The sequence below is a fragment of the Selaginella moellendorffii genome, unplaced genomic scaffold (genome assembly GCF_000143415.4).
Source record: "Selaginella moellendorffii unplaced genomic scaffold, v1.0 SELMOscaffold_24, whole genome shotgun sequence".
NCBI lineage: Eukaryota > Viridiplantae > Streptophyta > Lycopodiopsida > Selaginellales > Selaginellaceae > Selaginella > Selaginella moellendorffii.
The window spans coordinates 1,842,475-1,857,182 of record NW_003314285.1 but is presented as its reverse complement, the minus strand read 5'-3'; the positions used below and the strand labels follow the sequence as shown (position 1 = coordinate 1,857,182).

Sequence of the window (14,708 nt, the reverse complement as noted above, 5' to 3'; positions counted from 1 at the left end):
GTGTCCCGAAGCAAGTGTTGCACCTAAGGCCTGGGATTTAGAGGGTCCCATGATCAAGTCTTGTTGTACCAAGGGGTGTTAAGAACCTGGAGGCTTGGTGTGCATGGTTCCTAGACCTCACTATCCCTACTATACTTTTGGAACCCCCTTAACCCCAAGTATCCCAAGACCCTTAACCAATTGGAAAGGGGGTGCACTCTTATTCATGGGCCCTTTCCCTCTATATTTGAACCCTATGGATCGTCTCTCAAGTCGTTCTCTTTGGTTGCTTACAATTTATCATGCTTCCCCTCTATATTTGAACCCCATGGATCGTCTCTCAAGTCGTTCTCTTTGGTTGCTTACAATCCACCACGCTTCCCTGCAAGTTCACACCCTCGTGAACGGAAGCTGAAAGCCGTAGCTCTCCCGAGAGCCCCACTCTCTTGACACCCTACCCCTCGGGTCGAGCCCAGCGGGAGTAAATTGGACCAGCCAGATGTCAATAAACTTGTGGTGTGATTCCCTTAGCCAACCAACAGAGTTGGACTTGAGACCCCTCTGATACCAAATGTAAGCTCTTAAATTTGGACTTCCCGGGAGGTCACCCAACCCAGTATTATTCTGTAAGCTCCTGAGTTTGGACTTCCCGAGAGGTCATCCAGCCCAGTACTATTCACACTCAAGGACACTTAACCCCAACTATCCCAAGACCCTTAACCGATTGGAAAAGGGGGTGCACTCTTGTTCATGGGCCCTTTTCCTCTATATTTGAACCCCATGGATCATCTCTCAAGTCGTTCCCTTTGGTTGCTTACAATCCACCACGCTTCCCTGCAAGTTCACGCCCTCGTGAATGGAAGCTGAGAGCCGCAGCTCTCCCAAGAGCAAACTAGACCAGCCAGATGTCAATCAACATGTGGTGTGATTCCCTTAGCCAACCAACAGAGTCGGACATGAGACCTCTCTGATACCAAATGTAAGCTCCTGAGTTTGGACTTCCCGGGAGGTCATCCAGCCAGTACTATTCACACTCAAGGACACTTAACCCCAACTATCCCAAGACCCTTAACCGATTGGAAAAGGGGGTGCACTCTTGTTCATGGGCCCTTTTCCTCTATATTTGAACCCCATGGATCATCTCTCAAGTCGTTCCCTTTGGTTGCTTACATATTCAAACCCAAGAACACTTAACCCCAAGTATCCCAAGACCCTTAACCAATTGGAAAAGGTGGTGCACTTTTATTCATGGGCCCTTTCCCTCTATATTTGAACCTTATGGATCGTCTCTCAAGTCGTTCTCTTTGGTTGTTTACACTCACTTGACACGTCTGTGATCATGCATAGATTCCTCCATACTTGGCCCCATGAGCCACCCTTTTGAAATTAACATCTTCAACTAAGGTCTTTGTTCCCTCAATTGGCATAGGGGGTTCTAAATATATAATAGGGATAGTGGGAATGCATGTTCGACCACCTGAGATATTAGTTTGGCTCTTGCTAGGGTATATCACTCCTTATTCTGTGTTCGACTTGGGTCTAAGCCCAATCTCCACACTAATTTGGTCGGTGGGGTACCTTCCTCTTCGCGTTAAGCCAGCAATATACCAAAATTATGCCAAACACCATCTGACACCATTTTGCGTGCAAGTATTGGATACGAGGAGCTAATGCTCGTAAGATTGTACTAAACCCTTGTTTTGTAGTGCAATGAGCTTAGAGTTCAGCTCCAAATTTAGGTGTGCTACACAAACACCACTTTCTAATGTTTTAGAGTGTTTAGTGTTTCAATGATGGCCTTCTTTGATAATGAACATTTTCTTTTATAACATTGATTTACTATATTACAACAATCCCTCAAGGGATATTTCTAACCTTTATATCCCAATAAAAAGTCTTGGGTAGTTAACTTCTACCAATCCATCAATTATATTGCACCTTTTGCTTAGTTGCTTCATATTTATCAAGTCTTACAACTCATTGCTAGTACTTCCACATCTTCATCATTATTTGAATCACCACACTCTAACCACATGCCTTCTAGCTTAGACTATCCCATTCTCATTTCCATTGAGATTCCTTTGGCAAGGGGTTCTTATGAACCCACTAACTTGACCTCAAGGCATCACACCTTAGCATATTTAGTGTCTTCTCACCATCGACTTTATGAGCCTACCTTTACAACACTTTCCACTTATGTTTAGATATTTGCCAAGACTAAAGTAGTCGTTCCTCATGCCAACTATCAATTAACATTGCACTATAGTGTTCATATGCTGCGCTAAAGTTGTTATCTTCTAGAAACACCTTTCCCACGACTTTAGTATAATACATTCTGCCATCAATGAAATACTTACAATTTTCATACTTGGATCTTATGATTTTCCCCATCCTTTGTAAAGTGCAACACACCTCAGTCCAAATGCTTCCATCAGTCCTTTAGGATTATTCCTTGACTCCACTTGAGTCATCTAGCCTTTTGGACTTTGCTAATTTGATTACTCATAAGGTCCTAGCCTTATGGCTATTTTTGATATGTTAGTTCACTAGAATATAACTTTTTGTATTCATATTCTACTCACAAGGATCATCTTTGTAAATGTTATTTCGACATTTGATTATTTTTTGTTCCCTGTGGGCTACCTTTGCCCCTTAGGACTTTCTATTTATATAATGAGAGTATTGACTCATCCTCTAAGTACACCCCCAACTCCTTAGGTTTATTCTAGCATTTATAAAAGGTAGCCCCAACTATCATTTCAAGGATTCGTGTCTTCATTCGTATTTGACCTCCCACGGTCATTAATTTTGATCTCAAATTCATAAGCACCAACTTTAACTATATAAAGATAATCTTGTGACTCCTTTATTGTTTTGAAGTCTTTATCTTTTTTGTGATCCCAAGTATAGTTGTCTACCACAACTACATTAGCCAATTTACTAAGTCAAATGCCCATCTTCCTCAACTCTATGAGGAAAATTTTATACTATTCTTAAGATCCTAAAATCATTCTCTTATTAGCCCTTTTTTATCCACTATATTGCTAATATATTCATGTATGAACTCTGATACCAAATTATAAGTGATTAAATTTTCCATTCCACTTTAGTCACTTAACCACATTTTTCACCACTTGGAGAAGTCTTACTCACAACCTCTATAAGTCCTACTTCGAACTCAAAGACTTGCTAGCTTTATAAATAGCATCTATGTCATTTAGCCTTTGCATTTGGTCTAAGTGTTCCATGTGTCTAATGTAAGCTCCTGAGTTTGGACTTCCCAGGAGATCACCCAGCCTAGTACTATTCAAACCCAAGGACACTTAACCCCAAGTATCCTAAGACCCTTAACTGATTGGAAAAGGGGGTGCACTCTTATTCATGGGCCCTTTCCCTCTATATTTGAACCTATGGATTGTTTTTCAAGTTGTTCTCTTTGGTTGCTTACATCTAATCCCATGACCAACACCCAAAAGTACTATTGACATATCAGCTCGTTACACTAAGGCAATATGCATTCACCTTTGTCATACTAGTGGTCCAACACCACTTACATCACAATCCCGTCTCTCAAAGACTAAGTTGTCCATCCTTGGATGATCATTTCAAATCCACTCCTAAGCATCCTTAAGATGCCCGTAGATATGGGGAACAACCTTCCCTAATATCCCTTTTTTGGTCCCTATCAAGTCCTTTTTCATCCACAACCGTGTTTGCCAACACTACTATTGAGTTAGGACTTAAAGGCCTAACCACTACATCCCATTAGCCACTAGGACTTCTTTACTACATGACCACATCCTTGGTTACCACACAAGAGGATTGTTCCTCTTCCTTTCCACAGTTTGGGACTCTAGGACAGCATTTTGAAACACCACAGCTTTACGTAAGCCTTGTAGATACTCTTCCCACCTTCTGCCTTTGGGTGCTCTAGCCATGGGGCTAGAGTGAAGTTCTATTAAGCCATACAGGTATCCAAGTAGGTAGTGCCAACCACACTTGGATTGGGAGTATTAACCTTTCGATCTCCCAGGAGAACTAGAGTCGACTTTTGAATACTTTACCAAGTTACCTTGTTTGTTGATCCGTATTCACTTTAATTTTGGACTCTTCAATAGATATATTATCACTCAACATGCAAGCATAGCTGTTTTGGATCACATTAGCCTTTCTTGGCCAAACTGGCTCCATTAGAGTCTAACCCCCACCCTCTCCCTACTATACTTTTGGATCTCTAGGGGATGATTGCTTTGGGCTTTCACCTAATAGTCTGCATTAGTATTCGGACTCGGACTCGGACTTAAACTCGATCTTGATTTTAGTCTTGGCCTAGTCTTGGATTCCATCTAGGGTCTATCTCAAACTTCATCTCAGACTCCATCTTGGGTCTATATCAGACTATATCTTGGGTCCATCTTGGACTCCATCTTGGGTCCATCTCAAGACTCCATCTTGGGTCCATCTCAAGACTTCATCTAAGACTTTATCTCGGGTCCATCTCAAATTCCATTTTAAGTCCATCTTAGGTCCATTTTAGACTCTATCTCGTGTCATGTGTTAGTCCTTTTGGTGTCTCTTTTTCAGAGACTCACTTATTTCTTGCTTCGTACTCGTTCCTTAAACACTCTGTTAGGAGTTCCACTCTCACTTTTAACTTTTCAAGTTGGAGATTTTAGTCCAAACATGCTACGTTCATTTGGTTTTCGTTCCGGCCACTACCACATGGCACCTTTTTGGGTCCACTTTGGGGCTCAAAGATTTCACCCCCAAAGCATGTCTAGAAGGAACTAGACTTTGTCTCGGTTGTAAGCACACTTAAGCCCCTTGATAGTTTCTCACCATCATCATCCAAGGCAAAGAGTTTCCAACAACATTCTATTGCACTTCAGAGAAGGCTTCTCATAACATTTGATGAAGATAGGCAAGGAGCAGAACCATGCAACAAGGCCGTTGTATCAGTGGACCATCCATTTCCTACACACAACAAGAAAGCTTAGTGATGAGCTCCAGGGTCACATGATCGGAGATCAGAGCTGGAAATCAAGAAACACACAGAAAGTAGCTGCGCAAAAGAAAGCAACACACAGAGCTGGAAACAAAGGAAAGCTCAATACTTCGCTGCACAGAAGAGGATTGGAGCTGGAAACAAAGGAAAGTTCTCATGGCCATTTAGTCTCGGCTGAAATGGGCTGGTCAGTGGTCAACGAGCCGCGCTTAGATTCAGCTTTAGCTTTGGACAGAGGTGTCCCCGTCTTATCTCGCTCCTAAACACGAAAATTTTATAACACGTACTGCGCGTGTCCTATGTGACACATTTGCTGTGGTTATTATTGGTTGGTGAAGCCTTATGGTTCATTCATTGTTTGATAGATAAATCTAATAGGAAGCAAAGTAGAACGATGTGGGAGGAGCGATAGCTCCAGAATTCTAAGCTCAATAAAGGTTATACATGTGAAACCATGGGTTGGTCATTTTAATCAATTTTCCGCTTCCCTTCTCACAAACTCCAACATGCATGGCGGTGAAATAGAGCCCTTCTCTCATCTGTATCCCTTTTGTGTTTACCAGGTGGGGCGGAAGCTGAGGCCGTGGTGCAGCAAGGGGGCGCAGCGGTTCTCAGTTCCCGCTTCATCTCTCAGCCTCCCATCTCTCATTCTCGGCAGCGCCCGTGGCTTCTCTCCCCTTTCAGCATTGCGTGGGCGCCCTGGACGAAGGAGAAGAGCGAGTCCCATGGTGCTTGACGGAATCGATTCCAGACAGGCACTTGCATTTGCTCTGCGAGATCCAGCATCCAGCATCAACACTTGCGAGTGATGAAAATGGTACAAGAGGAAGAAAACTGGCAATGTTTCTTCTGCCACGGAAGGAGCTGCATTTCTTCAAGGTATAAGAGGATGTATTATTGTTAATTGATAGGCATGTTAAGCTAAACGCTGGGTATCTTCGAAAAAGTTCTTACGTAGGCAGTATTATCAGTTACTTTGATTTTTCATCTCTTTAAATTTTTTCAGTTTAAAAATGCCACGTCACTTGGGTCAGCCATGCCAACGCACTCGATTGCTCTAATGACGTGGCAGGTTTCCTGGCTGGCAACTATCGGGCGAAGTGGCGCATCTTCCACGAGACGAGGGGGGAGGACACGCGCAGTACGTGTTATAAAATTTTCTCTTCTCTCCACTTCCCTGTTCTCGCGCTCTAGGTCAAATATTTTTGGTTGCATCGATCGATCGGTCGCTTCCTGGGCCCGTAATATCGATCGATCGCGTAACGCTTGGATCGCTTATGGCAGCAAGGAGGATCGGCATTGGGAGTCTCCGCAAATTGCAGCGCCACCGATTCCCCATCGCCGCTGCCGCCGTCGTCGATCGCGCCGTGCTGCTGCCGGCGCAAGATCGTCGCGCCGAGGTATTTGATCGTCTTGGAAATCTCGCAAAGAATCGCCAGTCGCTGTGCTACCACTACTCCACCTCCGCTCGCATCGACGACGCCGACAGCTTCCATCCGGCGTTTGAGGATGACGCAAGTGGCGGCGGCTCAGCGGTGACGCCGGATCTGGAAAGACCGAATGCGGAGCTTCTTTTCTCCCGCATGAGCTCGGGCGAGCTCCTCAAGACGCTGCTCAATCTCCAGGTGATGGCCTGTGGCCCGCTGGTGGACGTGGGGATCAAGGTGCTCAAGTCGCCCGTGGCGAATCACAGGTTTCTCAAGAAGCCCATCGAGTGGTGCGTCAAGAGGACGATCTACTCCCACTTTTGCGCCGGGGAGAACGCGGCGGAGGCCTCCAAGACGCTCCAGAAGCTGTGGGAGCTGCGACTCCGGGGAGTTCTTGATTCGGGCCTTGAGGATGCGGCAGACAACGCCTCCTGCGACGAAAATCTCCAGCAATTGCTCGCTACTATCCGGGAAACCATTGCCCTGCCACACGGATCGGTACGTTTGAATTCTTCTTCCTCTCGTAAGTTTGTTTTTTCAAGAGCGAGTGAGCGAGGGAGAGGTCTTTCAAAGTTTTGGCCACTTTGTTTTCTCCTGTCATTGATGGCAGTATCTTATTTCTTTGGCCTTTTCGTTGCAGGTCAGCTATGCCTGTGTCAAGATCACAGCTATCGCCCCACTGTCACTGCTCGAAAAGTTGAGCTTGCTCCTGAGATGGCAGCACAGAAACCCAGAGGTGGAGCTTCCGTGGAAGCAGCAGGATGGATTGCCACTGTTCGCACCGGAGAGCCCGACTTACCACGCTCAGACTGAGCCCGAGCCACTGACCCGAGAAGAAGAGTCCGACTTGGTTCTAGCTCTCGAAAGACTATCCAAGCTTTGCGAGTGCTGCGAGCTCCAAGGCCTTCCACTGCTGGTGGATGCCGAGTACACGTCCGTCCAGCCGGCCATCGATTACATCACCTACACCGCGGCTGTCAAGTTCAACCGAGGGAGTCAGCCGCTCGTCCACGGCACCATCCAAGCTTATCTCAAGGACTCGCTGTCGAGATTGGAGATGGTGGTCCACGAGACAACGAAACGAGGGATTCCTTTCGGCGTGAAGCTGGTGCGTGGAGCATATCTCTCTCGAGAGACGGCTCTCGCGAAGGTGCTCGGTGTCCCATCGCCGATCCACGCGAGCATCCAGGACACTCACCGCTGCTACGACCGCTGTGCTGCTTTCATGCTGGAGCAGGCTTCCCGGGGCCATGGATCCATCGTGCTCGCCACTCACAACTTCGAGTCAGGTACAAGCTCCCTCTTCCAACTTTCCAGGAGATTTTTTTCTTTTGGATCATAGAACTAAGACTTGGATCTTGTGATCTTCCTTCCAGGCAAAGCTGCGGCGCACAAATCCGAGGAGCTTGGCATGAGACGAGGGGATTTGAGGGTCCATTTTGCGCAGCTCAAGGGAATGGCGGATGGGCTCTCGCTCTCGCTCGTCCAGGCCGGCTTCCAAGTGAGCAAGTACTTGCCGTTTGGGCCTGTGCCTCGAGTGATCCAGTACCTCATTCGAAGAGCCGAGGAGAACAGAGGATTGCTGGGAAATTCCCGAGACGATCGGCGTTGGATCAGCAAAGAACTGGCCGCGCGCTGGTTTGGATTGCCCAGAAACTAAAAAGAAATCTCTTTTTCATCGCATTTTAGGGTTCTTGGGCACCAGACCTTTTTTTAGGGTACCTCTTTTAGGGTTGTTGGGCATTCTCTTTTAGGGTTTTTGGCGATGGCGCTCAAGTTTCTCAACAAGAAGGGATGGCACACGGGGAGCCTGCGCAACATCGAGACGGTGTGGAAGGCCGAGCAGAAGCGCGACGTGGAGAATCGCAAGCTTGAGGAGCTCCAGAAGCAGATCAAGGAGGAGCAGGAGCATTTGGAGTTTCGCAAGCTCCAGGAGCAAGCGGGGCTGGTGCCGTAAGTATTGTAGCTAGATTTTCTGAGCGAGCGAGCGATTGAGTGATGCGAGAGCTTTGCTTGGTTCTTCCAGGAAGCAGGAGCGCTTGGATTTTCTATACGAATCCGGGCTGGGCGTTGGCAAGCCGTCGAATGAGGAGTATTTGCTTGGAAAACCTCTGGAGGAATCGAAAGGGGAGAGCGTGATCCAGCAGGTGGCCGCCACGCCGGGATCGCTGTTCGTGGAGGAGAAGATCTCGGCTAATGACCAGTGGAGGAAAATTCGATCGGATCCTTTGCTCTTGATCAAGCAGCAAGAGCTGGCGGCTCGGGAGCGGATCAAGAACAATCCCTTGAAGATGGAAGCCTTGCGAAAAGAGGTACACACTTGGATTGCTTCTTTTGTTTCGTTTCTTCTTTGTTAGAATTGCCTGACAACTCTTTCTAACTCGAAGATGTTTTGATTGTTTTTTTCAGGTAGAGACTAAGATCAAAGCGAAAGAGGAAAAGAAAGAGGAGAAGAAGCGATTGAAAGCACAGATCAAAGCCGAGGAGAAGCAGAAGAGGAAGGCGTTGAAGAAGATGATGAAGAACAACGATGGTCGCGAGCCAGAAACAGAGATGGTCGACGGAGAAGACAGCCGTAGCCATGCCAGGGAGAATGGCGAGGACAGGCATAGAAGCAGCAGAGCTTCCGAGGACGATGACAGGTATAGTAGAAGAAAAAGATCTGCCAGAGACGACGACGACGAAGACAGGCACAGAAGCAAAAGAATCGCTTCTTCGCAGGATGATCGACGAGATCCAAGCTCTTCGGAAAGTGGTCGACAAGTTCCAAGGAGAGCTTTCGAGAGGGACGAACAAGAGAGGTATAGAAGCAAGCCAAGTACCGAGAACGATGATACGAGAAGCCGGAGGGAGAGACATGACAGTCCAGACATGGATGATAGGCAGCGCAGGCACGAAGACAGGCACAGGGAAAGCCGAGCTTTTGGAAAGCCACCGCTGCCGAGAAAGAAAGTCGAGCTGAGCGAGGAAGAGAAGATGGCGAGGCTGCGAGAGATGCAGCAGGACGCGGAGCTTCACGAGGAGCAGCGATGGCAGCGGATCAAAAAGGCGTCGGCGAGTGACGCGATCCAGGCGGAGAAGGACTCGATCAAGTCGTCGAGAAACTTTCTGGACGAGGCGAACAGGAGTGTCTATGGTGCCGAAGGTGGAGGAAACTCCTCGGTCGCGGATACTTTGCACCGGCGGTCGCATTACCGCGAGAAGTTCACGGACAAGAACGCGTTTCGAAGATCGTGAGAGAAAGTTCTCGAGACACTATCGATCGATTGGAAGAAGAAAGTTGGCAAGAACCAGATTGTGAAAGAGTTCTCGAGCGTGTCGTAAACTATCGATCCATTGGAAGAACAGTTGGTTTTACTTTTTGGGCTAAATGTATGTTTTAAATATTGAAAACTCAAATGGTTTTAACATCATCGGTTTCATGGTGTAGTTGGTCATCACGTCAGTCTAACACACTGAAGGTCTCCAGTTCGAACCTGGATGAAGCCAAGCTTTCTCCTTCTTCTCAACCCTAATTTTGAGAAACGAGAATATACTTTTTGTCTTGTTTTTCCTAAGCCCTACTTTTTAAATAAGATTATCCTTTGTTGACTATCCGGTCAAGTCTTTGTTGACTATGGGGCGGTCACGCAAGACGCGGAAGCAACTGGCCAACCAAGAGTTAATCTCGTCTTCATCCTCTGGAATCTTTTGATCAAATCCACCCCATTGCTCCGATTTCTCTGACGCCAGGTAACTTGATCGCCGCGATCCCATGGATATCTTCACTTACGCTGGCAAGGTGAGGCTTCGCAGCGCCGCCCATCACGCCAAATACCTGGCCGCCGACTCCTCCAGCAATGGCGCCGTCTTCCAGGCCCGGGGTTCCAACAAGCACGACGATCCCTCCACAGTCTGGGAGGTGAAGAGGTTCCGCGACAGCCAGGCCACCCAAATCCGGCTGAGGAGCAGCTATGGCGGCTACTTGACGGGCTCGCACCAGAACTTCCTCCTGGGATGGACGGGCAAGAAGGTTGTGCAGACCAATCCCACCAAGGCCGACGATCTGTGCGAGTGGGAGCCCATCCAGGATCTGGCAAAGCACGGAACGCTGATCAAGCTGAGAACACGGTACGGAACTTATCTTCGTGCCAACGGTGGAGCTCCGCCGTGGAGGAACACCATCACCCACGACTTTGATCGCGACGACGATGAGAATTTTCTGTGGGAGGTGGAGATCGTCCAGGAGAGGGACTACTCGGATATCCAGTTCTAGAGAAATGGAGAGAACCAACCTTTTAAAAAGAATAGAAGATCGATCATACGAGCGTGGAACGTTTACTTTCCTGGAAGAAGAAGAAACCATTCTAAAGGAGATCCAGTTCTAGAAAACGAGAGAGGGAATCAACCTTGTAAGAAGAATAGTCGAAGTAACCAAAAAAAATCGTTTTTCCTTGGAAGAGAAACAAGAGAAAAGAGCTCAAGAACTAGCTTCCTCAGCTCTCAATCGTTGCGTCGCCACGATCTCGCCGAATGTATCGACGAGCTGATGAGCCAGGCCGTGAGGGTCCGTGAGCAGCGTTCTCACGTACACGAAGATCATCTTCTTCTCCTCCACGCTGGCGCGGAAGCCCAGCCATGTCAAGAGCTTGAGCCGGAAGGCCGGCTGGAGATGGCCCTGGCGCTCCAGCCACACTATCACCTTGATGCTAAACTCGAGGCTCTTGTCGAGGTAGTCCTCGCTCCAGAAGTCACCACTGGTATCAACGTCGTTTTGAGGCTCCCCAAGCGAGAGATGATCGTCGATGATCTTCTTTCTCTTCTTCTCGGCTTGCCGCGGTCGATCCTGCTGCGCTTGAGTCTCGGGGATCACCTTTGCAAGCCTTTGTGGAGGAACGATCGTCTTCTTGCTCTTTTGCCGTATGAGCTTGTTCACGTTTTCATGTTGTACCACTCCATTTCGATGTTGCTCTCGATTCCTCTGGCTCCTGTGGCTCGGAAGGTCCTGGCTCTTGATCACTCCGCTTTGATGCTGCTCCCGGATCTGGTTCTTCTCTTGCTCGATGGCCTCGTCCAAGTTTTGCTTTTGCTGCTGGATCGCATCGTTTGTCTCGATGGCTTTTTCTACCACCGGAGTAGGCTGCTGCTCCACGGTGTTTTCCTCGGGCACTTTATTCCCGACAAGATAGTTTTGCTGCTCTATCGCTTCGTTTTGCTCGATGACCACCAGAGCCACGTTGTTTTTCTCGGGCACTTCATCCCCGAAAAGATGGTTTTGCGGCTGGATCGCTTCACTTTGCTCGATGGCTTTTTCCGGAGTAGGCTGCTGCTCCACGTTGTTTTTCTCGGGCACTTTATCCCCAAAAAGATGGTTTTGCGGCTGGATCGCTTCACTTTGCTCGATGGCTCTTTCCGGAGTAGGCTGCTGCTCCACGTTGTTTTTCTCGGGCACTTTATCCCCGAAAAGATGGTTTATCGCTTCGTTTTCTAACACCGGAGTAGGCTGCTCCTCCACGTTGTTTAACTCGAGCACTGTATCCCCGATTTGCGGCTGGATCATCTTCATTTGCTCGATGACCTTTTCTGCGACCACTTTATCCTCGACAAGATGGTTTTGTAGTTGTATTGTGCTTTCCACTTCATCCTTTTGCTGAGTATGTTTCTCGATCACGTCATCCACGACAGCATGGTCAGCATGGTCATGCTCCTGGATCGTCTTCTTTTGATCATCAACGTTTTCTGCCACCATAGTATCCTGTTGCTCCACCAACTTATGGCTTTTACTTATCGTCGGAGTATCCATCTCCTTCTGGTTCACTTCATCCACGACATCGTCATGGCCTTGCTGCTGGATCGTCTCCTTTTCCTCGTTAGCGCATCCCACAACCGGAGAATCCATGCTGCTCTTCTCGAGTTTCTCGATCACTATCCGTTGTTTCGGGGTTTGCAGCGGAAGACTTTCTTTCTCGTGTACCCGAGACTTGTTTAGATCAATCCTCTCTCGATCCTCCACGTCCTTGAGCACCTCATCCATGTCCTCGGAACAATACAGCCTCTTTGCAACCGACTTCGAGCCTTGAGAGTCATTTTTCTTCTGAGAGGACGCCACCGTCTCTGATATAACGTGCTTCTCTTCCTCAACGGTGGTTGCATTCGCTTCTTCCACGGGTACAGAGAATAACTCCCCACTTGCCGGGCTGTGTAACTGTGAACCTAGTGCGTTCCTCATCGTCGTGGCAGTACCATCACCATGAAAAAACTTGCCAACCTCACGTATCCGGAAACTTAGATCACCCTTTCCGCCATCTAGCAACTTGTGAAATGGCTCAAGATCATGATCCAGTCTAGGAGTGGAAAACCGAGCCTCAATCCGACCAAACTCACCGGACCCTGTCAATGGAACAAGCCTTAGCTCGTAGTCTACTCCGGGGTATAAGCCAGTTACCACAGCCTTCGTCACTTCCCCACCTGGTACGCTACAAACTGGACCCTCTGGGAACTTACTTGCACCAGCTGCCCGACACCATACGCTGTGACCGATCACTTCATCTCCCAGTGTATTCTCAGTGCCACTCCATGAAACCACTGCCGACTCGGGCGTTACTTGCTCGATGTGAGTTTTATAGATGCGCTCCAGTGCTCCCCCTGTGTAGCCAGCTAAAATTAAATACGAGAGCAAAAACAAAAAAGAAAGGTCTCACCTTTCGTCAGGAAAATCCTTTGCGTCTCTTGCTCTACGGGCCAAGACGAGGCCTTCTTAATGGCATTCTCGATCTGGTTCTGGACGTGTACGCCGCAGGATAGTCTCGTCACTAAACCCCGAGTGCGCATTGCAGCAGCCAGACCACCGGGGCCTAGTTCTTTTTCCAAGGCTCTTACCGCATCGGCAACCATGTCGTGAAGGTTTTTATATCGCAGAGTGCCATCCAAGAGACGAAAAGCCAACGAGAGTCGAGTTGTAAAAACGTCGATTCGTCGTGCATTCTTGGCGACAGAGAGTAGCCTTCTCCAGCATCTGGAAACAAAAAACAAAACAAAAGATAAAGAACGATTGAAAAATATATATTAGTTCAGCTTACCCAAGCAAGCAACTGATGAAGCCACAATTCACGCAAGAAAAGCTTCCGTCCAGCTGAATCGTGTTTCCCCGCTTCACGACTCCAGCAGCTCGCAGCTTGAGGCCGCACTCCAAGTGGCAGGAAGCACCACAGCTTCTGTATTTCTCTCCACCGCATTCTATCCACAGGCAAGGATCCTTGTTGTCATCGAAACGCTTGCAAATGCAACAAGAACAGCGCCTGCAAAACTCCTCCTTGCCACTCAGCTTTGCTCGGCATGCAGCGTTCCCGCAAAGACGATCCTGGAAGCCACCTTCGTCAAGAGCTGGCAAACGACGAACTTTCTCGCCTTTCCTGGATCGCTTTCTCAGAGTCTGAAAGACTGGAGTCTCTGTCGCTCGGGTTGGACGTGGTAAGTCTTCTACTGCTGGTGCCGGCCTTGATTTTTCTTTAACTCGCTCTTTACGTGAAACCGGACACTTCTCCTTCGGCCCTGTTTCAATCCGCAGCAGTCGCTGAATCAGCCTCGGCCTGGAATAATTTGCGTATTTGTTGATCCCTCCGATCCGATAGTTCAAGTACTGCTGGAGCTGGCTCCTGGACCAGTTCTCGAAACTGGCATGGCCCTTCGGGACCACTGGACAGTTCCCGTGGTGAGCAACATCCGCGAGAATTTTTAAAGCTGGATCGAGAAAAAAGAAAGCATAAAGGAACTGTTAGACAAAACCAAAGCTGTTCTTCTACTCACTAGACTGTGCTGCAGGAAACACTTCCACGTTTCCCTCCGCGGACGCTCTTGCCATCACGAAAACCAAGTCCTCATATTTGCTCTCTCGATTCTCCTGTCCACAAAAAAAAAAACCAAGGGAATTTTTCTCAATTCTCTACTAGAATAATTGATCGCGATCGCGAAGTTACACCTAATCTACATTAAGGCTCACGGCATTGTCCCTGTCGAAAGATTACCCGACGATTTCTCCCAAATCCAAGGAGATGTAAACAAGAAACTAAGAATCGTCCGCCCTCTTGCATACCTCGGCAGGGACGAGGAAGTCGCGACGTCAGCGTGGAAGCAATGCAAGGATTCGAGGCCCCAGGCTGGAATGCGCCACGCTCCAGCGGCGCACTCCACGCGCCGCGAAAGAGAGAGCCAACCAAAATGTAAAATTTAGGGCTCATGCTACAAATTTAGGGCTGGAGAGGTTAGGCATATTCTCTCTTTCGAACTGAGAATATACTTACTTTTGTAAGGGTTGCAAA

At 48.0% G+C, this 14,708-nt stretch overlaps 4 protein-coding genes and 1 non-coding gene across 5 annotated transcripts; 4 read left to right on the top strand and 1 right to left on the bottom strand.

Moving 5' to 3' along the window:
* The first annotated feature begins 6,098 nt into the window (after window positions 1–6,098).
* Window positions 6,099–8,094, top strand: LOC9636432 (proline dehydrogenase 2, mitochondrial). The gene is made up of 3 exons (XM_002974461.2): window positions 6,099–6,909; window positions 7,052–7,700; window positions 7,788–8,094. The coding sequence occupies exons 1-3, from the start codon at window positions 6,262–6,264 to the stop codon at window positions 8,069–8,071; spliced, it is 1,581 nt and encodes a 526-aa protein (XP_002974507.1). The 5' UTR covers window positions 6,099–6,261; the 3' UTR covers window positions 8,072–8,094.
* Window positions 8,095–8,098: 4 nt separating this feature from the next.
* LOC9658003 (pre-mRNA-splicing factor CWC25 homolog) lies at window positions 8,099–9,810 on the top strand. Its single transcript, XM_024679199.1, has 3 exons — window positions 8,099–8,364; window positions 8,438–8,723; window positions 8,821–9,810. The coding sequence occupies exons 1-3, from the start codon at window positions 8,177–8,179 to the stop codon at window positions 9,646–9,648; spliced, it is 1,302 nt and encodes a 433-aa protein (XP_024534967.1). The 5' UTR covers window positions 8,099–8,176; the 3' UTR covers window positions 9,649–9,810.
* Window positions 9,811–9,826: 16 nt separating this feature from the next.
* TRNAV-AAC lies at window positions 9,827–9,900 on the top strand. Its single transcript has one exon. It is a non-coding gene; the product is annotated as a tRNA-Val (tRNA).
* On the top strand, window positions 9,896–10,850 carry LOC112347788. Its single transcript, XM_024679200.1, has one exon. It carries the CDS (start codon window positions 10,166–10,168, stop codon window positions 10,664–10,666), a length of 501 nt encoding a protein of 166 aa, XP_024534968.1. The 5' UTR covers window positions 9,896–10,165; the 3' UTR covers window positions 10,667–10,850.
* Window positions 10,822–14,612, bottom strand: LOC9636431. The gene is made up of 5 exons (XM_024679198.1): window positions 14,483–14,612; window positions 14,197–14,290; window positions 13,470–14,130; window positions 13,092–13,405; window positions 10,822–13,035 (listed from the first exon to the last, which is right to left on the bottom strand). The coding sequence occupies exons 2-5, from the start codon at window positions 14,249–14,251 to the stop codon at window positions 10,871–10,873; spliced, it is 3,195 nt and encodes a 1,064-aa protein (XP_024534966.1). The 5' UTR covers window positions 14,252–14,290; window positions 14,483–14,612; the 3' UTR covers window positions 10,822–10,870.
* Between the last annotated feature and the right edge of the window lie 96 nt (window positions 14,613–14,708).

Bases quoted from the DNA above. Each gene is read 5' to 3' on its own strand.
- LOC9636432 (XM_002974461.2), top strand. From the start codon at position 6,262: ATGGCAGCAAGGAGGATCGGCATTGGGAGTCTCCGCAAATTGCAGCGC. The intron at 6,910-7,051 runs GTACGTTTGAAT...TTTTCGTTGCAG, and splicing joins TTGCCCTGCCACACGGATCG to GTCAGCTATGCCTGTGTCAA. The intron at 7,701-7,787 runs GTACAAGCTCCC...TCTTCCTTCCAG, and splicing joins CACTCACAACTTCGAGTCAG to GCAAAGCTGCGGCGCACAAA.
- LOC9658003 (XM_024679199.1), top strand. From the start codon at position 8,177: ATGGCGCTCAAGTTTCTCAACAAGAAGGGATGGCACACGGGGAGCCTG. The intron at 8,365-8,437 runs GTAAGTATTGTA...TGGTTCTTCCAG, and splicing joins GAGCAAGCGGGGCTGGTGCC to GAAGCAGGAGCGCTTGGATT. The intron at 8,724-8,820 runs GTACACACTTGG...TGTTTTTTTCAG, and splicing joins TGGAAGCCTTGCGAAAAGAG to GTAGAGACTAAGATCAAAGC.
- LOC112347788 (XM_024679200.1), top strand. From the start codon at position 10,166: ATGGATATCTTCACTTACGCTGGCAAGGTGAGGCTTCGCAGCGCCGCC.
- LOC9636431 (XM_024679198.1), bottom strand. From the start codon at position 14,251: ATGGCAAGAGCGTCCGCGGAGGGAAACGTGGAAGTGTTTCCTGCAGCA. The intron at 14,131-14,196 runs GTGAGTAGAAGA...TTCTCGATCCAG, and splicing joins GTTTCCTGCAGCACAGTCTA to CTTTAAAAATTCTCGCGGAT. The intron at 13,406-13,469 runs GTAAGCTGAACT...TTTTGTTTCCAG, and splicing joins TTCATCAGTTGCTTGCTTGG to ATGCTGGAGAAGGCTACTCT.